The 21,887-nt window shown below is 43.2% G+C and overlaps 1 protein-coding gene across 1 annotated transcript; it reads left to right on the top strand.

Moving 5' to 3' along the window:
- The first annotated feature begins 1,105 nt into the window (after positions 1–1,105).
- C11H5orf15 (chromosome 11 C5orf15 homolog) lies at positions 1,106–7,388 on the top strand. The gene is made up of 3 exons (XM_074156343.1): positions 1,106–1,227; positions 3,781–4,385; positions 5,640–7,388. Exons 1-3 carry the CDS (start codon positions 1,128–1,130, stop codon positions 5,769–5,771), a joined length of 837 nt encoding a protein of 278 aa, XP_074012444.1. The 5' UTR covers positions 1,106–1,127; the 3' UTR covers positions 5,772–7,388.
- The last annotated feature ends 14,499 nt before the right edge of the window (positions 7,389–21,887 follow it).

The raw sequence follows: 21,887 nt of genomic DNA on the forward strand, positions 1-21,887 counted from the left end.
TGGCATGAAGTACAAACATTGGTCTTATCACTCTGAGAATGAGCAGTTTTCTCCACAATATGCTGTTAATTTCAGAGAGTTAGAAGAGGCCTGGCTAAGATGTAAAATTACTGAACAGAAAGTTGGTTCTGTTTTACTTCAAACCAGGACAAGACTTCAGTAGCTTTTCATTAAAACTTGCTATTTTGTTTTTTTTTTTTTTTTTCCCTGTGTAAGCATGGGCGTGGGTGGCGCACAGATGGCGAGAGGCTGTGGCACAAGGAGGACGTGCCTGATGAGGTGACGGCGTTAACGACGTGGCGAGACGGGTAGATCTGCCTCAGCCACAGCCTGCAAATTACACAACGTCGGCTGCCCTCCCTCTTACCACAGCTTATTCCTGGTTATTTCCTGGTATGTTTTATCTCAAATATTTAACTTAACGCTCCTGGGGCAAGCAGTCCTCGTCTAGATTTCACCGAGCAAACCGCATGCAACCAGCTCACAGTAACTTGGCAGAGGCTCGAAATTAATGTATGTTGCTGTACGCCATGCAGGGTTTGTGTTCTATGTCCCCGTTAGGCCTTTGGGCTCCTTGTTCTTGGTATTTGTCATGCTCAAGGCATCTGTGTTTTGGAATTTGTTCTCCTGTGATCAGCTTCAAGGCTTCTCTCAGGGCTTGCATCACCTTACAGAGGGTGAGAACAGGAAAGCAGGTTTTTTTTCCCATAGATCTATCAAATTTTGCAAAAAGCATTTGTGAGAGGTGCAGCGCAAAGTCCAGTCACGCACTTATCACTGATGAACACCATCCCAGGGCTGTGGCTCTGTGTGGAGGGCACGAACCCAACGTCAACCTCTGAAGGAAAAAGGAATACCCCCATTTTCTGTCAGGGGGCTGGAGGTGCTTCCAGCTCCCTAGACCCTGCTTTCTCGGGCCCTGGCAGCCACAATGCCCCCTCACTTCCCTCGCGCTCCCCTCAAAGCCGATTCACTGCCCCCTCGCCTTCCCGCCCATGCGCATGCGCGGCCGCTTCACCGGCGGCGCGGAGGGTTTCCGCACAGGCGCCGTGCCCGTCCCCGCCCCGCGCGCGCCGGGGGGCGGTGCCATCGCCACGTCGTGCCGGGCGGGGGGGGCGTCCGGGAAGATGGCGGCGGCCGGCGTGAGGGGTGTCCCGGTGGGCCGCGCTCTCTGCCTCCTGCTGCTCTGCGGCTGGGCCCTGACGGCCCGCGGACAGGAGGGCTCCGGTGAGCACGGCGGGGGGCGGGCCGGGCCCCCGTGGCTGGCAGGGGCGGGGGGCTGGCGTCTTTTCAGCGGGCTCGTCTTCAGCGCTTTCGGGCCTAAAGGTCTCTGGGGCCGCCGGCGGGGCTCGCCTTTGTTTTACATGGAGTGTTGGCCGGGCAGTGAAGAAAAAGGGAATTATTGAAGGAAATGAAGCTGTTTTGAGCTGGCAGTTCCTTTCTGCTTGTCAGTTGGTGTATCCGAACCAGCTCTATTTGTGTTGTCTTTTAGCTGGTCTAATGGGCAGGCAGTAATGAAGGCAGAGGTTCAGGATGTGGGACAGAAGCCAGTAGGAAACCACGAGTTATTAACTTAAAAAATCAAAGAACAACTTGCTTTCTAAAAAGTAAGTTTTTACTGGTAGTGAATTTTGACCTCATCAGATGTTTTTATGTATAGTGCTTGCTCAGAGGACTGATGCTGGTTTTGTCACTGCGATTGAACGTTAACATCTATTTCTGAAGCTGGGGCATCTCTGGAGTCCAGGCACTACGTCTAACATCATCTGACAGTGTTGTGTAACTGTAAACAGTGCAACCACCGTTTATAATGCCAAATAGTTTTAGGTGGACATCATAAATCAATTGTGGTGTAGTTGCTAAGCTTGCTACTCCTATTAAAAGAAGTTACTAGTATTTGTTTTAGGAATAATAGGAAATTACTCTTTCTCATTCTGAAGCTGCAGCGTTAGCTGGTGGAAGTCCCTTGCATTTAAGCATAAATGGTTCTAAACTTTTTATGTCAAAATGAGTTTAAGAATAATTTGAAATGTGAGAGTACATGCAGTGTAGCTCTATAGGAAAATTATGCTTGTTTGTATTTCAAACAATTTCACTATTACTCTCTAATCCTTTTTGTCGATTTGGTGAGGGTAGCAGTAAGGTCTAACTATCTCACTCATAACGTGCCAACTCATATAAATGTGAAACTATCTTGCCTTTCCCCATTTATCTCCACGTATGCAATTAGCTGGGCTGACTCCTGAGGGGAGATAAGAATTCCCTAAACTTGTCCTGTACAAGAACTGCACAAGTTATTGTTGATACGGTAATTCAGGCTAATAATGTCTTCAGCAGTGATAAGCATGTTAAATGTAAAGTGGTTGACTTGAAACTTCGCCAGAGAAGGCACTGTAACATCTAGTTCATATGGGCTTAGTTGAGTCTTCTCTGTTTTAGCTGGTTAAAGAGCGATTCATGCAGGAAAAGTGTACCCTGTCAACAAGGAGAAGTCTGTTGTAACTGATCCTCTGTAAATATACGTCTCATGAATAACATGATTCAGTGTCCCCTGTGTAATATTTTACTTATGAGTAATTTGACACAAGCAGTTGGTTGAATGCTTCATTTCTACCATCTGTAACTTTCCAGTGAACCAGGGAGCTCCGTGGGAGCGCTTAATGAAAGTATTGTTACTTTTTTAAAATAAAAAACTAAGAAATAGTGTGGCATGCCAAAATACAAGGCAAGTATGGTTCCCCTATTTAAATGGTGATGCGTACTGAAAATCTAAAATGTGTTCTTCATTTTTAAGGTGCCAAACACGAACAGTTTGCTCTTTGCTATTTTTTTTTTTTACGTTTAAAACCCCATTGGCTATTTATAAACTCCCTCTGCATCTTTTTTTACCTTCCTTTGGATAGAGAAGAGGGATGATGGGCCCTGCATGTGATTTTAGTGCTCACCTTGTTTTTTATGTAGTTCTGCAAAGCCATCCTAGCACTGGAGAGATTATGAATTTGCCTGAGGGTGGTCTGTTACGTAGTGCTGTGGCTGACTTACTTCGTTATAATAATTTCCTGCCGACAATTTGCTTTCCTACAGGAGCACATGCAGTCAGATTGTCCTTTCTTCAGCTTTGTTTTTTAAGATGTGGCTCCGTAGTTTCATTCGAGTTAACATAAAGTTGGAAATCTTCTTCTGTGTCTCCGAATTCAATAAAAATAAGTGCCTGGGAAGAGATGCTAGGACCTTGTGTCCTGACTAAAGGAGACATCACAGCATGTTCTTATTTTTTGTTGGCAAAATATGCAATGGTGAAAGATTAAAAACTTTTAACTGCAGGAAAAGCCTTACTGAGAACTTCTTCCTCTGTAGACCTCAGCAAATTCTGTGGGAGAAAGAGTTTGATGATGGAGAAAATACTAATCACGTATGATTCTACAAGACATGATAAATCCACAGAGGGAGAGAGGGTGTCTCTCTGAAGTTCTAAGTCTGGAAAATACTCATGCTGAATTTTTCAGGGACACTTTAGTGTGCTAATCTAGAAATCATGTGCTTTCAAGCTTTAATTCCTGTCCCACTCAAGAGTTCTCTTTTGAAGTTGCGAAAGTACAGGAGTGTGTATTTCTGCTTATGAATTCTACAAAGTCTGTCGTGTGAAATATGCCCTGTTCATCATATGATTTCTTGTCTATGAAGTAAATGCCTTGCAATAATTTTCATTTACTGCTAAAGTGTCACAACAGAAGTTAGTGCCTAGTGCTTAGTATTGACTGTTTCTTATCCTTTTCTCAGATTCCATGAGAGTGGAAATGCTTCAGAAAAATATTTCTTCTAAAAGTGAGAATGAAACACTAAGTAGATCCCAAAATTTGACAGAAATCTCGCAGAGTATAACCCCAACAAAAAAAGAGGCATTCCCAACAACAGCTAAAATCAGTTCGGTGACTGCAGTAAAACCATCTATAGCAAAAGGTGATTCTCCACAGGACGTTCTCTCTCCTGCGGTGACAGCTAGTCCAGTATCTCAAATGGATGTTGATGCTTCTGAAGATACTAAAATTGAGGAAGAGGATCTTCTAACAGGTTTGAAGGACACACTAAATAGTTCACCACCCCTCATAAAAGAAACTATGGACTCAGACGGAGGAGATGACTATGGTCCTTATGAAATGACATCGAATTCCAGATACAACCCAGACCTCGAGATGCCAGAAGATGATGACTCTGATACCATTAGTAATTACAACGAGGAGATTAAGACCCTTGATGAGAAGATAAAAGATGTTTCTGTCACAGGGTTGGAAGAAGAAGAGGAAGACAGCCATTTCTTTTTTCATCTGGTTGTAGTTGCCTTCTTAGTAGCTGTTGTTTATGTCACCTATCACAATAAGAGGAAGGTGGGTGAGCTGTGAATGGTTGAGAAAAACAGCTTTAGTAGTTAAAATGCAGTTGTGTTTTCTTGTATGCTCTTTCTTAATAAGAGGAACTTTTTGGAGAATGAAATTTTTGAACAGTTAGTCATGTTGTGATACTGATATGCAGCTCATTACTGTAATTTTTATCTGCACAGTCAAAATGAAGTTGAATCAAACATTTTCTAGTAGAAAATCAGTTAATTGATAACATCAGTAATCAATCAGTTCAGTAACGGACACTGGCAGTGTACGACGAGTTCTATAAATGAGACCTGAGCCAAGTCGAGTGAAGGGGATTGATTAACTAATTTTGTCTCTGCACAGGATTATAACCAGCAAATTAAGAAAGGTTTAATCCCAAATGGCGTGGGAATGTTCTTGTTGTAACTCTGATAATCCTTGTAATAAGTATTCACTTTAAGGTGGTCTTTATATCATAGATATTCTGAGGGCTTAACTACAAACTTTTAGAAAATTGTTTAAAACTCTTTCCAGTTTTACATAGAGAAGCTCAAAGTGTTTTCAGGTAACTGTTTCTTCAGTACTAACTAATTCTCTATATCTCAAAAGTAGCCTTATAAGTGTTATTTCAAAATATATTGCTAGCATTGAAAATTACCCCAGCCAGAGTCGGTATACTGCCAGTAGAGTTGCCCTGTCTAGTAAAGTGAATTCTTAGATGATGTCTGTAAGAAACAAGGCTAAATAGGGTGAAGATAATAGACATTTAAAAACCTGATCACTGGAGTGCTTTGATTTATCATGTAGCCTCTTTAACTGCTCTGCTGATACTGCTGAAGGGGGCACTGAGCTGTAATGCAGAAACAATTTATCAAATTACACCATTGCTGCTTCTGTTGCTTTTGTTTCAGCACCAGTAATACAATTATTTTTAACAAGGGTGAAATGCCGGAATAGGTAAGATAAATAAACCAGCAAATGTCACTGCCTGGGGACAGTTTAATAGCCTGTATGTGCCATAGCTCTGAAGCCGCACACGTATCTTTGCTGAAAGAGCTATGGGTTGGACGCCGGGTTTTTTGCCAAACTGCAGCTTAGGTTGCCACTAAGTGACTTGGTGGCAAGGACAGTATGGAAATGGCTGACTACTTTGTAGCCACAGTAACGGCAGGGTGGAGGGGTAGAGCTCTGATATCACTAAAACTGTTAAACTTTCTATCAAAACCAAAATATTTCTCCATAGCATTAAGTAATCTAGCTGTTTTTTTCTTTCAGATCTTCTTATTGGTCCAGAGCCGAAGATGGAGGGATGGCCTGTGCTCTAGGACAGTAGAATATCATCGTTTAGATCAAAATGTTAACGAAGCAATGCCTTCCTTGAAAATAACTAATGACTACGTATTTTGAAAGCACTGTGATTTGAGTTTGCTGAACTTATCACTCTTTGCCTGCATAGTCATGTAATGATATTCAGGTATTCTAAATATGCTGCTTGTACCGAAATGAGATGTTCTCTCTTTGACATGAATGTTTTTGAGATTAAATCTCATGGAAGATCAAGGGCATGATACATCTGTTTGCTACTTTGGTCAGGTTTTATATCAACTATAAAGGTACAGAGTTTAATAATTAGTGCTCTTTCCATTCATTAAACATCATCTCGTCTGTCTGGAGCAGTCTTAATAGTGGTAATACAAAAAATAAGCATAAAATATTTTAGGTCTAATAAATTAATGACTTTGGCATCACTAAATCAAATTAATGATCTCTTTGCTAATCACTTATATGGCTCATAAATCCCACTATATTGCAAACTTAAAATATAATTACTTTTTTCTATGCTTAAATCCTGATGCCGGAAATCTTTCATCTTGGTTTTTTTTTTTTTTTTTTTTGATTCTGTTTTCTTGTTGTATAATTTGATCCTTTTTTAGGCAGAATAGCTGGCATGGCAACTTCATAATGTCCGCATGTGTTCATGCAGTAAATAATTTAAAAATAATTATGTCTAACCCATTTTATTTCACAAATTATATACCATATATTTCTTTAAAATGTTCAAGATCTTTGGGAAGGTATGCAGCTTCTTGACTGTCCAGGTTTTTTTTTTCTAATGGCATTTATGACTTTCATAATCTTTGTAATTAATGAATGGAAAACAAGCCTTGTTGAATAATCTTACTAAAATATAGATAGTTGACAGGCTTTCAGTACATCAAAGCTTTCGGTTGAATTTTAAGACAGTTGGGAAACAGTTATGTGGTTTGCTATATTATTGGGAGAGGCCTGAAAATGTAAGAATAATTTATTTTGCTGTTATTCTGAGCCGGGTAACAGGCAGATGAAGGTGATGGTGTGTGGGGCTGCCGGTCTGCGGGCAGAGTACTCTTCATTTTTGACAAACATTTACGCATTAGTGTAAATCAAGTTACTGGTACAGTAGGGTTTTGGGTTTGTTGTTTGGTTTTTTTTTTTTTTTACCTTGTCTTTTGTACTTTCATTATTTATGTTTTCATGAGTTGTAAAATATAAAATCTTAGTTTTCTGTACATTCTGTTTGTGATTTAGTTTTCAAACTGGTAAATGTGTAAATAATGGTGGATCAGAACCCCATAATTAATGACTTGGCATTCAAGTAGTTGCATAACATTTTGAAAAAAATCAACTTTACAGCTGCTGGCATGAGGAGTTTGAAGGCATGGTACTATCTTAAGAATGAAGTGCTAAAAGTTCTAAATCCTACTGTTAAATGCATTCTTTGCATAACCACACACAGTAAAGCACAAACAAAATATCCCAAACCTCTTTTCTTGCAGTAATTTTTATCGTATTTGGACTTGTATCACTTAATATTTTGAATAAGGTTTTTAAAATAAATGACAATAATAAGCTTGTGTTTTTTATCTTAACTGTTTCACTGCTTTTATGCCGAATCTGACGATAAAGAGCTTGCTTATGCTTGGGATTGGATAATCAGTTAAAAACCATCTTTTCTCTTCCTGATTAAATTCACTATTTATAGGGGGTATGGAGTTTTGTTTTATGCATCTGTTAAATGGTATGTAGGGTAGTTAGCAAGGCTTAAATGAAATCTTTTCATCTGTAGCAATTAATAAGTTCTTTAACAAGTAATTTTTTTAACTTGTCTAATTAATAGTTCTTATGGAAGATACTTGAAACTCTTACCCGAATGTACCCACATTAAAGCATTACACTGCTGTGATCGGGATCCAAGGGGAAAGGTTACTTTGCAAAGCTCCTTTGGGATGTTTAAATGTTGGAATTGGAGGAGGTGGCTGATGTTTTTCCCTCCAAGAAGTTCTGTAACTTTCTCCTTAAATAGCATCCATAAAGTGCAGTGATTTGGGCAGTAGAGGGTAGTATGTTCAGACTTGGCAGAACTTGTGTTTCCTTTCAGCTTGGTACCTTATGCAGACCCCTGAGAGAGGGACTGAAGTGCCCGCCAGCACAGAGGTACAATGATATCCATGTTAAAAGTTTCATTTCAAAGGTTATTTTCTCTTCAGCACATCCAGTGAATGAGTCCATGGAGGCAAATGTTACATTTTCAGCCACTGCACTGACTGTAACAGCTAGAATACTGTTTAAAAAATACAGGAAATTCACATCAACCTAAATTAGTAGAAATAAGGCGTGTTTTGTTGATTTCCAGAGTTCATGGATGTGTTACTTTATTCCATCTTGGATGTTCTCCAAAGCTCTGAGCTCTGGCTGAGTCAATCCAATCCAAATGTTTTTCTTTTTTTCTTTCTGAACTAATAACAATCTCCTCTTTAAGACCATACATTAATATATTGGTGGAAAAATCTTGCATTTCCTTGCCCTCCCTCTCTCAAATTGTTTCTCCTTCTGAAAAGACTCTCTGTAGGGAGAGAAATTTATTAGCTTTCCAGCTCCTGAGCTGTTCCTCCCAACAAACCCACTCTTTTAAAACCCTGTAACTTCTGCTGGAGGAGGAACGCGCACAGCTAATGGCGAGATTTCTTTTTGTGAGCTTTTTAGGGAAAACTGTCAAAGGTCTAACATCGACTCAATTATTGAACCTGCGTCTCTGCAGCTTATTTGGCAGTCGTGGCGTTTTAAAATGCTCTTCTGTTTAGCTGTTCCGTGACAATACTTGTCCCCCAGATTTAGTATTCATTAGGTGCACCTAAGAGTATTTAGGCCTAATGGACTGCAACTCGCTTTGGCTGCACTGCAAATGTGAATAAATTCTCTTCCGAAACGTCCATTTAGCTGTCTGCTCTGAAGATGCTCTTGCATGAGGTTGCCTTAGAGGAGAAAGATCATATCCCGAGCGTTTTGCTCTCGATACTCGTATCGGTAGGGAAATATATTGAGTTGAGGGACTGGTATTTCAGGTCATGGAATCATGGCTTGCCCACGTGTCTTCTCTAGCAGAGCGTGGCTTTGCCTCACTCCGAGCGCTTAAGATGAGCAGTTATTCTTTGCTGTTGTGCACATCCTTCTTTATCTCACAAGTAAGAAAAAAATTAAATACTTCCACAAATAATTTTTAATAAGCCTCTTGAATTTGAAAATTTGAATTTGAGATCCTTGAAGTTCTTTAAACAGCTTGTTTCATTTGGAGAATTGTCCAAACGGATTCACTTCCAGGATGGAAATGTATTTTAAGTACTTGGGGCGAATCTTGCCCCATCAGGTTGATTTTTTTTTTTTTTTTCCCCCCCAAGGAAATTTTTTCATCCGCAGTAGCCTTTGGATTGTTGCCCGAACAGGGGAAATGCCATTGCTGAATTGAGCTGGGTAGTTGATAACGCTGTTTCCTAATAGAGCCAATAAAAAGGGAAAGGTTTCTCGTGATCTGGTTTTATAAGGGCTCCACCAGCACCGGGAGAGTGGGGCATATGTCATCCGTTGTGCAATAAAAGAGCCATTTGCTGATGAGGTCATCAGGAGTGAACTACTGTTTTTTAATTCCTTTAATTGAATTCGCTTGTGGGAAATTAAGAGCAGGCAATCAAGAATTCATAAAGTGCTGAGATCAAATAGAGGAACAAGCAAGCAGATTTATGTCAGATCTGACCAACAAGAAATGTCTTGATGAATTTCTTTACTGACGAAAGGAAACTTTCTCACATTAAGGTGAATTATGGTTTCCATCAGTATTCTGATAAAAGGAATAAAATATTCCTGAAGAGCTTTCTGATTAAACTTCTCAAGATGAAAGTTGAAGCTCTATTTATGTAGGTTCTCGTCAGTGGTTGGCTTTTATGAAATGAAGAAAGAAAGAGTGAATAGGATAGTTTAAACAAATGATACATTTCACTTCGACTATCCAGGAAATCAGGTATTTTAAAATATTTATAGTTTAATTTTCATTTAGCACCGGTGCGTATTATTCAGCTAAGTCTGTCTTTGGCTGCTGCTCGGTTGTATACAGAGTGAACAGAGAAAGCTTCATCTGAGCAGGGTGGTTTGAGTTACGGGAAATTAATTTACAACAAGGAGATGAAAAACATGATAACTCTTAAGTGAATTTAAATGCTACAATAATAGGGAAAAGGGGTATTTCTGTGGCTCTAGCGCAGACTTCTGCTAATATTAGAAGGAGAAAGGGGATGCTCTTACAGCTGCAACTCAGGGTTGGGGAAATCTTTGCTTGGTTCCTGAACAGGGAGGTGTTCACCTGGGAAGGAGAAGCTTCATTCCTGCTTCCAAGGGGAGGAGCCGGTCCTCCTAGGCTGAGATGCCATCAGGAGGGTGGAGGTTGCAGGTGGTGGTGGGATGGTCCTGAGGGTGTCTCTATCAGTGGGGTTGGGTTTCTGAGAGCTCCTGACACCCCAAGAGGAGGCTCTGGCTTCTTGCCACACCACGCTCCCCGGCTTGGGAAGGTAAGGGGGTTCCTAACCCAGCAAAACAAATCCTCTTTCTGTTTTTCATCTTTTTTTGTTCTTCCTGGCTTGATTTTCAGTCATTTTGGGGCACTGAGCTGGTTGACCTTACAGCCAGGGCTGTGCCAGAGCTGGGTCAAGGCAAGCAATGGGAGTGTTTAGGGCAGAGGTTGGAGTGTTCCCCGTTCTGTAGCAGCAAACTGTTAATTTGGTTTCTCGTAAAGCTGTAATTAAGCCATCTCCTAAAACCTAGTCGAAAGAAGAGCATTTTACATTGTAGAGTCCAGGTGAGCGACTGGTCCCTGCAGTCTCGGAATAATGTTGGTTTTTTGTTGCTGAGAAGCCAGGCCGGCCTGAGGATTTGAGCTTTCTTTTGATTTGGGTTGGTTTTTGTGGTTTTTTTCTCAGAGGGACATCCCCGAGCTGGGGAGGCTTTAAGGGATGGTGCTGCCACTTATTCGTGATGGTGTGTGTGTGGTCCCCTGAGGCCACTGCAGCCACTTGGCCATCAACTCCCCTTTCCTGTCCCAAATCCAAACTGGAGCTGTGTTTGGTGCTCCCGTAAGGCTGAGCAGCTTTATGGGGGTGCTAAATCCTCAGTGTAAGGCTGATAGAGCAGTGATCTTTGAGGCCATATATCCCACAAAGCAGCAGAACTAATATCACCATTCTTTTCTTCTACAACCAAGTGTCCTTCAAGGAGGAGTTGTCCCTAGACTATTTTTTTTAAAAGCTTTTCTGATACAGAGCATAAGAATGTCCTCACTGTAATAAAAAATGGTTAATATCAGAACTTCTCAGCTTCACTGTTTCCAATATATCTAATTAGAAAGGGAAGAATGAGATCTTTTCTCTAATTGGTCCTTAAATCATTATCAAAATAATTTATCAGCCTCCTTAAACTTATTTTTAATTACAAGGTCTATTGCCTTGTTAAGTTATTAACACTGAAAATCACTAATCTTGGCAATTTCCTATCTTTATTAAAAAGAAAATACGAAGGTCTCATTATCCTTATTGAGGTGCCCTCATTGAGGCTTTATTAAAGATTAAGTGAAACCAGATTTAATCACTTTGTACTATTCTGTAAACAGTGTTGAAATGGATGCAATGAAGCTATTTAAGGAAGCTGGTGGGGTTAAGAAGAGCTGAAGTTCAGGTTCATGGATGTACCAAGGATGCTGAAATATTTTGAATTCAGTTTATGTTAATTAGGAGACTCTTGTATTTGTTGATCACAAAGCTGATACTTGTTATCGGCTGGGTCTGCGAGGTAGTGGAATTATATTGTATATTTTTGTTAGCACCTTGCTGCCTTTCATCTTCCACTGGGGCAAGGAACACCTGATCATACTTCATATGTTTTCAACATCTAAAAATCGCCCTTTCAGTATTAGCTGACAAATTCTCCCAGTTAATCTAGAAGAGGTTTTAATTTCTAATGCGTGCTGACTGGGAATCCCAGCAGCTGGAATGCCAGATGTTCAGAAAAGGAGAATTATATTCCATGTCGTTTGAGGAGGGGAAGGAGGTGGAAGTAAAGGACATAAAGTGCAGAAATTAACCCGCAGTCTCCCAAGAAGTGATGTTACGTTTTCAGTATCATTTATGGGGAAGATTCTCTGCATTTGAATAGGAGCTCCCTAGAGAAGGAAAAGTGTCCTTGATCCTCTCCGAGTACAGAGGGTTTGGGCTGGATTGTGCCACAAAATGATAAAAAGGCTCTGTGACACGTTATCTTAGTGATATTGGGGCAGTTTGAGAGACAAGCTTCTTTGGGGCTCTTCATTGTTGCGTGTAGCTTAATTTAAAATGTATAATTTTATACAGTGGTGGCTGTGGGGTGCTCACATATAGCAGTTCGGTGACTCTGGGGGAAGTGGTGGCATCTGAAGGACTTTCCTGTGGCTGTGTGGTTTGTGAGAAGGTGTTGAGATGGTGGTTTTGGCTTGGACCAAAGAGCTTGCTGCGAGCTCACCAGCAGGAACAGGCTGGACAGATGTGCCTGCCTGGGATCTCCTCTCCTACCTGGAGCCAAATGAAGGTGGTCCTTCCAGAGAGTAACAAGATGTAAATATTTGAGAGTCTCAATATCCTCCTGGCTCTTGAGAGCGTGGTGGAAAGCCCTGGAGGAGCTGTCTGTGCTTTATATACTGCATGTTCTGACTGGTCGTGGCTGAAACCTGCGGGACAGGCTCTTCTGCACTGTGTCAGAGATGAATGTGCAACCTTCATTGAGTCATAGAATGGTTTGGGTTGCAAGGGACCTCAGAGACCATCCAGTCCCACCCCTGCCCTGGGCAGGGACACGTCCCACCAGACCAGGTTGCTCAAAGCCCTGTCCAACCTGGCCTTGAACCCCTCCAGGGATGGGGCAGCCACAGTTTCTCTTGGCAACCTGGGCCAATTGTCTTGAACGTGACATTAGGAGAGTCCTGACTTGCTCCTTTTGCCAGCTCCGGGCCTGATTTCTCCCTCCGGAGATCAAGAAGTTGCAGGAGGTTGGATGAACTTGCCAGACTCTCCCTCTTCCCTCATCCTCAGCAGTCGCGTGATGGTGTGATGGGTTTAAGGGGGTTTTGCTGATTCAGGAAGTTTCCTGCCCATCCAGGTTGGGGGGGGGTGTGTGTGTCCCAGGCACCTGAGCCCTGTGTGGGGAGGTGACACTGGGAAGTGTGCCTTCACCTTTGGTGACCTGTGGAGGCAGATGTTAACCTCAAAAACACGTTTGATCTTTCTGCATTGCCCTGAGTCTGCGTGGGGCTGATTTGCAGGAGCTTGTTTTTAAAAGAAACCCAGGAGCGGGCAGTTTCTTTATCTCCCCACCCCAGAAAAGCGCTGGACTCGTCCCTTCTCATTTCGGTGTGAATATCATGGGATCGCAGTACAAATGAGCTGAGTTCTGCTGCTGGGCGGGTGGTGGCTGCGAGAACAAGAGGATCCTGCTGTGTCTTCCGTGGCGCTTGCCCGGAGCGCTGCCTGCTCCCTGCCTGGGACTCGGCCGCTGGGAGAGCAGATAAAGCATTCAATAAAAGTTGTATTTCAGAAAAAATTCAATGTTGAGGCAGAGGAAGGTATTTTAACTGGCAATCAAGCTTACCTTGACGGTGCCGTGAAACCCTCACTGCTGAGGACAACTTTTCACGAAGTAATACCCAGAAAAAAAAAAAAAAATCAATTTATGTATTAAAATAATTTCTTTTTCTCCTGCTTTTCCTGCTGCTCCCCTGCTTTTGGAGGAGCAGCCAGCAGGGGGGAGTGTGACTGCGCCATGCAAGGCAGCCTCCCAGCCTGCCAGAAGCTGGAGAAGTGCAAAATAAGTTCAGAAATGAGCGTTGGGATCTTTTCAGACAAAAGCTGACCCGGTGGAGACACACGGCGCGATCCCCTAAAGCGCACGTCTTCGTTTTCGGCTGCTGGCTTGGGGAACCAGGAGGGATGGGGCTGTCCCACAGCCTGCAACTGGGTGTCTGTTCCAGCAGGCTCTGGTTGTCCCGGCGGATGCTGGATCCATGCTGATGCGGTGGTGGGATGAGGCTGGAGGGGCTCCAGGAGGCTCTCCAGGTGTTAAGTACAGGGTGACCTGGGGTACTGGCCCGTAGTGGGTCCTCCACAGTTCCTTCACCGAGGTGACGGAGATGCTGAGGGGTGTTTACCTACCCTTTTTAATTTAATTTTAAAAAAACCTCAAGAAATTGAGTTGTTTTCCTTTGAGTATGGGTCTCCAACATCATGAGCTCTTCTATATTAATAGATATATATTAATCCATCTGAGCTGTAATAATATGTTTATAAGAATAAAAATAGTCTTCAGTCTTGTGGGGCTCAGCAAAATAACCTCCAACGTTGAAATCACAGAGATTTTCTCTGACCCTGCGGAAAATAAATCTGTTTCCTCAACCCAACGTACGTTTCTGTTATTGTGCAAGAGGAAAACATTGGAAAACAAAGACCACCAATCTCCCTAAATGTTACTGCGCGGTAACAGAAATATATAAAAAGAAAAAATGTTGCTAATTATGGGATTATAATATGATGAATTTTACCTGACGGCATCTAACCTTTTCCAGAGCAATATACAAATGATTGCTACGTGCTTGAGTAAATACAGATTTAGAAATACATCACCAAAACACTCGTTAATAGATTAATTACATGCATGCTGCTAATACCCATTTCTTTGTTGAACTTGGTGTCTGAAAAGTGCTTATTTTATATCTGTAAATAGTTTTCTTGCCTAATTACTTGCTTAGCCATTTCTCCTTCCAATTACGTGCGTGTACAGCCATCATGTGGGAATCGCTAATGCCTGTGGAGCTGCAGCGTTGGGCAAGAACGTGTCTTAGAAGAGGTGGGAGAGGCTCAGAATAGGGGAGAAACATTCTCCACTTGAGAAAGACATAGAAGTTCCCCAGCTCACAGCTGCTTGGGCTTGGGTGATCTCCAGTTAAGTTCTCCTTCCTTCCCCAGTGCTAAAGGAAACGGCTGAAGTGGTCAGCACTGAAAATAACCCCAGATCAGTGAGCATCACTGTGGGATTTGTACATCTCCTGCAGTATCCATGTATCATCCTTTCTTCTTCAAGTCTTGACATGCTCCGTATGGGTCCTCCAATGGCTATTGACCCATCAAAGGCCATGCCAACCCTTCTGAGGGCTGTAGAAGGTGCACAGGTGCCATATTCAGGGTATAACAGCCAAGAGCAGGAGAGGGTCTCCCATCCCCTGTCCTCAGAATCCCAGTCCCAGAGCGACTAAAGCCAACCCTGTACTGGAGATTCATTTTCATGTTTACAGCAGCAATTAACTTCTCTTAAAACCGACTGTACTCCCAACAGGGAACCCTCAGAGCAGAGCTCTGTTAATGCTTGCAGGTCTCTGATGTATCTCTGAAGCACGTCAGTCCTTGATGCTATTCCTCTTTATGCTCCATGCAAAAAATAAAATTCAATTTAAAGCTTAAAACACTCACTAAATTGGTGCAGTCATTAACACGCCTCTTTTCCCAAGATTAAGGTGACTGATTTCCTAATGAAGGTTAATCAGAACTATTAAAAGAAAAGGAAAATGACCATTGTGGCACCTACCAGGCCTCCTGGTTGACTTCCCACTTAATTCCTTTGTAACATGCCAGTCCCAGAACACAGAGCAGGACCCAGAGGGGAAAATAGCAGCAGCAGAGATGGTTTCTGATTAAGAATACGTCAGTGAGACTTTGGGATAGTTTGGAGATGACACAATGTTTAAGAAGTGGTGGTGCAGCAGCAGCGTGATATTGGATGGCGGCTCATGATTATTTCTACTGCTTGTCTTAAATATTTGAAGCCGCTCTGCATAAGCGGAATATCCTTAGAAGTTTTGCACTGAGCTGAATTCATTTAATTCTTTTATATTATTCATTTAATAAAAGCACTGTAGCTCCTTTAGGCCCCTCTGATTTCCATCCAGTGATGGATGTAGGAGTGACCCACATGGTGGTTCTTCCTCATGGTGAGGTTGGTGATGTTTTAGGTAGTCCTGTGAGGAGCAGGGAGTTGGACTCGATAATCCTTAGTGGTCCCTTCCAACTTGAGATATTCTATGATTCTAAGTTGTGTAAAGCTTCTTAGGTCCTGATATTAGTAGTGGTAATGAGTAAGGACCCTACCAAAGCTCTCTGCTGATCTAGTGGCGGTGCCAACAACTTACCCAAGATGTCAAAAGGCAGGACAAGAGTGTGACTATTGCAGGAAGGGTTTGGTGCCTTAACACAGCAAGAATGAATGAGTCTACATATTTCTGTCCAGTTTCTTGTTGCATTGAGCGTTGTTTAATTCTGTCTCTATGCTGAATTGCAAACAGATGCTTGGGTAATTGAGAGCTGAGGCTTTAGAAATGACGGTCCAGGCTCTGATGCTGGATTATGCCTTACTTCATAAGCAATCCCACCAGCTTTGGTACAATAAACCAAACAATATTGAGGGGGGAAAAAAAAAAAGCAGGCTAAATTAAACTGAGCACTGTGTGCAGCACTGTTAAAGGAACTTGTTCCTATGAGATGCCACTGACAGCTTGTGCTGGAGGTGCAGGAAGGACAAAGTGGGCTTTTAGCAGGCTTTCCTTCTTCTTGCCAGGTGGTCTCGTTCTTGTTTGGGTTTACAGCACTCTTTCCCCCACTCTCTGAATCGCTTCTGGGATTAAAGTCAGCGGTTTCTGCAGGAGGCTCCACTGAGGGCAAGGAGCAAAGCAGAAACATCCTGTCTGTGTGAGAAAGAAAAGAAAATACAGAGAGTCAGGGGGTGGTTTGGCTGCTTGGCCCCGGTTTGAGAGCAGGGAGAATCCGATTTCCTCCCTTCTCTCTGGGGCTCGTGGCTGCAGCTTTGCTGATGCCTCGCCAAGGGGAGGGATGCTGTTGGGGGCACGGGTGGGAGCTGCTGTGGTGGGACTATGAAAGGAGGAAAAAGATGTTAATTCTTCTTAAAGGCTGAGAGACTTGGGTCTATTTAGCCTGGAGAAGAGAAGACTGAGAGGGGACTTCATCAATGCTTATAAATATCTAGAGGATGGGGTCAGGCTCTTCTCAGCGGTGCCCAGTGACAGGACAAGAGGTAACGGGCACAAACTTGAACATAAGAAGTTCCATGTAAACATGAGGAGGAACTTCTCTGAGGGTGGCAGAGCTCTGGAACAGGCTGCCCAGAGAGGTGGTGGAATCTCCGTCTCTGGAGACATTCAAACCCCACCTGGATGCGTTCTTGTCCAGCCTGTTCTAGATTCTGTGGTGACCCTGCTTTGGCAGGGGAGTTGGACTAGATGGTCTCTGAAGGTTGCTTCCAACCCCTACAATTCTGTGGTTCTCTAAAAGTTGACAATCTTTTCTCTTCAACTCGTGGTGCTTGCTGCCAAGCGTGTCTCAAAATGCCCTGTTGGCTCAGGGAAGGGGTTGGCTGCGGTTGCCTTCAGATGAGGGAAGTCTTTTTGGAGAGGTGGAGCCACATCAGTGGTCAGGGCAGGAGATGGGCAGGTACCTCTTGAGTAAGCATTCAACACGCAGCTGGGGTTGAGAGTTCTTATGCTGTTCTTATGCAGCAAACCTTCCTCAGCCTGGCGTACCTCTCCTAAACCCGGTTGTGTTCTCCCCCAGCCCCAGGATTATACACCCTGGTCATGCTGAGCCCTAGTTTGCCATTAGGAACACAACAGCGATGAAGGCATTTGAATAAAGCAGCGAGTCTTTCTATTTCAGGACAAGATTATCTTGAAATATTTACCATAGAGGTGTTGATGGAACCAGCATGTTCATGTCAAAATGTCTGACTGACATGTTGGTTTTCAAATAACCCTTTTGCTCTTGAGATGCTTAAAAGCTTTTCTGAACATATTCTCCTATCTCTGGAGATATAATCTGCTTGTTTCATTTCTGGTCTGCTAAAGATTGTCTTTTTGCTTTTGGGTGAGAATATGTGAATGTCACAATTTCTTCCGTTTGGCGAGTGGGATATTTACAGATTTTTATACAAGAATTTACCAGTTGTTCTGGAAATCAGTGGTCCAATAGAGGTCTTCACTACAAAAATGGTATCTGTAATGTACCACCTACTACCATCAAACCTCTTAAAAAAAAAAAGGCAAGAAAAGAAAAACCCAAACACTCAAATATTTTCCTCAATTGAAAATACACAAAAGCCCATTGCTTCTAGCACAGTTTTAGCCCCCCAAAAAAGTGCAAGAGCCAACAGTTTTCAAAGTTATTGTAGTTTCTATAAATACTCAGATACTACAGTTGTGTGTGGAAGTACATGGGTGTCACACAGAAAAATAAGAACCCTTACCTCGCTGAATTTATAAGCCCAAAGAGATTTTTGAGCCTTTAATGCTACAAAGTGACCCAAAGAGTGGGGCAACACAGCACTTGGCTTTAACCAATCACGGCTGAAGCGTGGCTCAACTGCAGTCTAACAGCAGAGCCTCTTCCTCCTCTTCTGGAGGGAGACCCCCACGTGCTGAGTACAACTGCCACAAAACTCAGAATTTCAGGAACATGTGGCATTTGAAAGTTGCAAAAACATATAGTCGAATCATTTCCTCTCCAGTAACAGTTTCTGTTATTTTATCATATTTTAGGGCTTGCACATGAAATTTTGTCTTTCCCCTTTTTTACGCAGCTTAACGCTTTATAAATAAAGATAAGAGAATTATGAAGACGCCGGAGAAAGACGGTATTTGTGGCGCTAAATTATGCGGTGGCCCTGCCAGTGATGCTCATCTTCATAAGCAGCAAGATGCGACACTTTTTTTTTATTTGAGGCTGAACTGAAAGACAAGCCTTTCCTTGTCTGCGCTTCTGATCCGCGCATCCTCGTTCAGCAGCAGGATCTTAACCCTGCAGGGAATGTGGGTCCAAGGGCTGGGACCACGGCCCTGGCCTGGCAGCAATGGGGTTATTTCCAATTTCTGTGCCTAATGACGGCCATCTGGGCTCGGGTGTGCTGTCGTGTACCTAGATCTACTGACAATAACACAGCGATAAAATTGCAAGATGCCGACAATCTGTTTGTAATCTTCTCTAGAATATCCCCACCTGCATCCTCTGGCTAAAAGATGGAAATACTTCCTTCTGCACTGAGTGGCTAAAACTTTCCTGAGGCTCAGTTGCCAAGTGAACGGGTTTAGTTTTGCAAACATTGTCAATCTTTTTTTGGTGTTTGTGGTTTTTTTTTGTTGTTGTTGTTTTTGTTTTTTCCCCAAGAATGAACCTTTTGCCCCTTTTTTCTCCCCCTTTGGCTTTTTTTCTCTTTCCGGGGAGCCTGTTGTTCAAAGCCCAGCCCATGGATTTACAGAGCCCTGGGAGATCCCGGGTTACGGCCGACCTGGAGGCCCTAGAGCAGATGAGATGCTCTGCAGCAAAATCGTGCCTAACACCTGATTTATTCTGGATTACAGAGGGGGAGAGAGGCTGTTAAATTAGGTATGTGTTTTCCAGTCCACACAGGTGTCTTCCCTGGCTGTAACACGGTCTGAATCTGAGGCAGGGAACTGGTAGGAGCTATGAATACGTTTATTACAACGGTAGCGATGGGATGTGTACAGTGTGCGCGCAAGAGAAACATGGATGCCTTCCAAGTGCTGTTGGCAAAACGCTGGATTTGGTTGAGATTTATCATAACAAATCATCTCTGCTGGAGGTGGGCTTTCAAATGCCTTTCCTGCCGCACGGGCTGTCTCCCGGAGAGCAGCCACCGCAGCGGTGGGGCTGAACTTGTGACAAATTGCAGAAGAGCTCAGCTTCTATGACACTTGCAAAGTGGCAATGTGCCTTTCCTTTTGCAGTTCTGTAATTCCCTGTAAATAATGTTATTACGTCTGAGGGCCTGAGCCCAGCTCAGAGCTGTGATGTACTGAACGTGCTTTCACACCATAAAAAAGAAATTAAAAAAAAAAAGAAATTAAGCTGATACAACCCAGTGCATCTCTGTGACTTTCTCACAAGCATTGCAAGGCTGTCTAGTCTGTGCAAAATATTCCAGCACTTCGATCTCCCTGCCTCTGACTGATCTTTGCACGGCAATTTGTATTTTGGGGTGGTTGCAGCACTGATTTATACCCACGCAGCTTAATCTTAAAAGGAAATTAACACTTTGGTGGCAGCACCATTTACAAGGAATAGCACATTCCTTGTCTAGAAGATCATCGTTGCTGTAACTAATTAACACAGCATGCTTAATTGCTTTGTGCAATTGAGGGTGGAGTTCCATTTCCCTCCAGTGAGATGGGGGGGAGCCTGGTGAGCCCCCTCTGTAGAGGAGGAGAGCGGCTCCGCTGCTCCCCAGAGTCATCCCGGGGCTGTGCGACCTTTGGGTGATGGCAGAACTGCTACAGGGAGTCCGACACCTATAATTATTTCCTTTAAAAACTCTCCCACGGCTGAGCATTCAGCATATTCTATTAGCTGAAAGCCGTGATATCTGTCAATCACGTGTTCCCTCAGATTCCAGGTTTAAAGGGCAGAGTTATTCCTGAAGACTTATTATTAAAGAAAATTACTAGTACCGTTGTCTCAGATCTCACTAAGGAACAAGATTATAGATGAGTAATGTTACCATGGAAAGCCAAACACCTTAATCATACCCCAGCATGTAGTAATAGGGTTTCAAAAGCCACGCTACCAGAAAACTTAACAAAAGCCAGGTGTTAGGTAGATATTTGAGTATTAGCAAGCGCTCAAGGGAACTTTTAAATGGTTGGATTCGTCATGGGGCTTTGCAGCCGCAGCATCAAGTCCTCACGTCTGTCTTGCACGTGTTTGATACGTATGTAAACGGCTGCAGGGCTTCACAGGGCAACGAAGAATTAAATCCTAAGGGAAAAAAAAACCCACCCCAAACTATCAGATTTCCAAAAAAGTAGGAAGTTCAGGAATGCTCTGCCCCACAGAGGTTGCTGCAGTTCTGCTGGTTCCAGTTCACAGCTGAGTGTATGTTACTGGTTTGATGTTGTTCCCTAAAGACCAGGACTCAAGCGTGTACTTGTGCTAATCTAAATCTGGGCTAGACGAGACTTGCCGTGTGATAGAAACCGTGAGCACGTCGTCTTCAGAAACCTCTTCTGAAACAAATGACAGGGTCCACCTGGGGAGCCAGGGGGCATGACTGATGTTTTCAAATGTCTTTCTCCTGGATGAATGACATCTCAGCACCCCTTTCCCATGTGAAATCATGGAGCTTGTGCTCAAGATGTGCCAGAGATTTCACGGAGTCTGTTAGGAATAGTGCTCTGAAAAGATTGTTCAGGGAAGGAACCTGCCTGTCGAGGCAGCTTTACCTGTTCTGCCGTTTCTGGGGCTCTAGGTTGGGCATCTTTTCTTGCACCTGAGAGGAGGATTCACATCAAGGAGGACAGAGAGTAAATTGCAGCATCTTCCTCCTTGGTGACACAGTTCGTGGGTCCTTTAACATCCTCCATGAAAGACTTTTGCCTGGAGCTCCCCAAGAGTTGTGCAGAACCAACGTTTTCTGACCTCTCTTGGTCCTGGTCAGTCAAGTGTGGGGCACGTTGGCCTTGTTTGCTTCCCAAATTGGGCCCCTCTGGAAGGGCAGCGGGAAACTGCCATGGCAGGTCCCTGCTCTGCAGTGGTGGTTCTCAGCTGAAGACCTGCAGCGTGGGGATCTAGGTAGAAAGTGTTTGGATTTACTGAATGAATCTGTCTTATCCCATAATTGCTGGAAAAGAGATATAATTTGCCAACAGTGGTTTATACCAGGAGAGTTGTTGCTCCTTTTTTACCCAGAGAGAAAGTGAAGGAGAAGGATTAGTCACTCGCTCACAGCCAGGGATTAGGAGATGTTGGTACCAATGTTCAAGCATGGACAGGTCAGAAGTTTTGGCCATGGTTTGGGGCAACACGTCACCCCAGTGGGGCAGCAGCCAAGAGGATGGGCTAGAAATATGTGCCTTGTTCTAGTGGAAAAATGTCCAATATCTGTGATCTGAACAGACACAAACCCGTGATAATCCACAGTCCCCGATCTACTTAGAACAAAGTAGTCTCAAGTGCCCAAAGTCCTGATGGAACCGGGATAAGTTGGCTTGTACTGTCCCTTGTAACTCAAGGCTGAGGGAAGAGGAAATCACATCATTTGGGATTTCCTCATGTTGTGGCAAGACAATGA

Source organism: Numenius arquata, chromosome 11 (assembly GCF_964106895.1).
Source record: "Numenius arquata chromosome 11, bNumArq3.hap1.1, whole genome shotgun sequence".
NCBI classification, from domain to species: Eukaryota; Metazoa; Chordata; class Aves; order Charadriiformes; family Scolopacidae; genus Numenius; species Numenius arquata.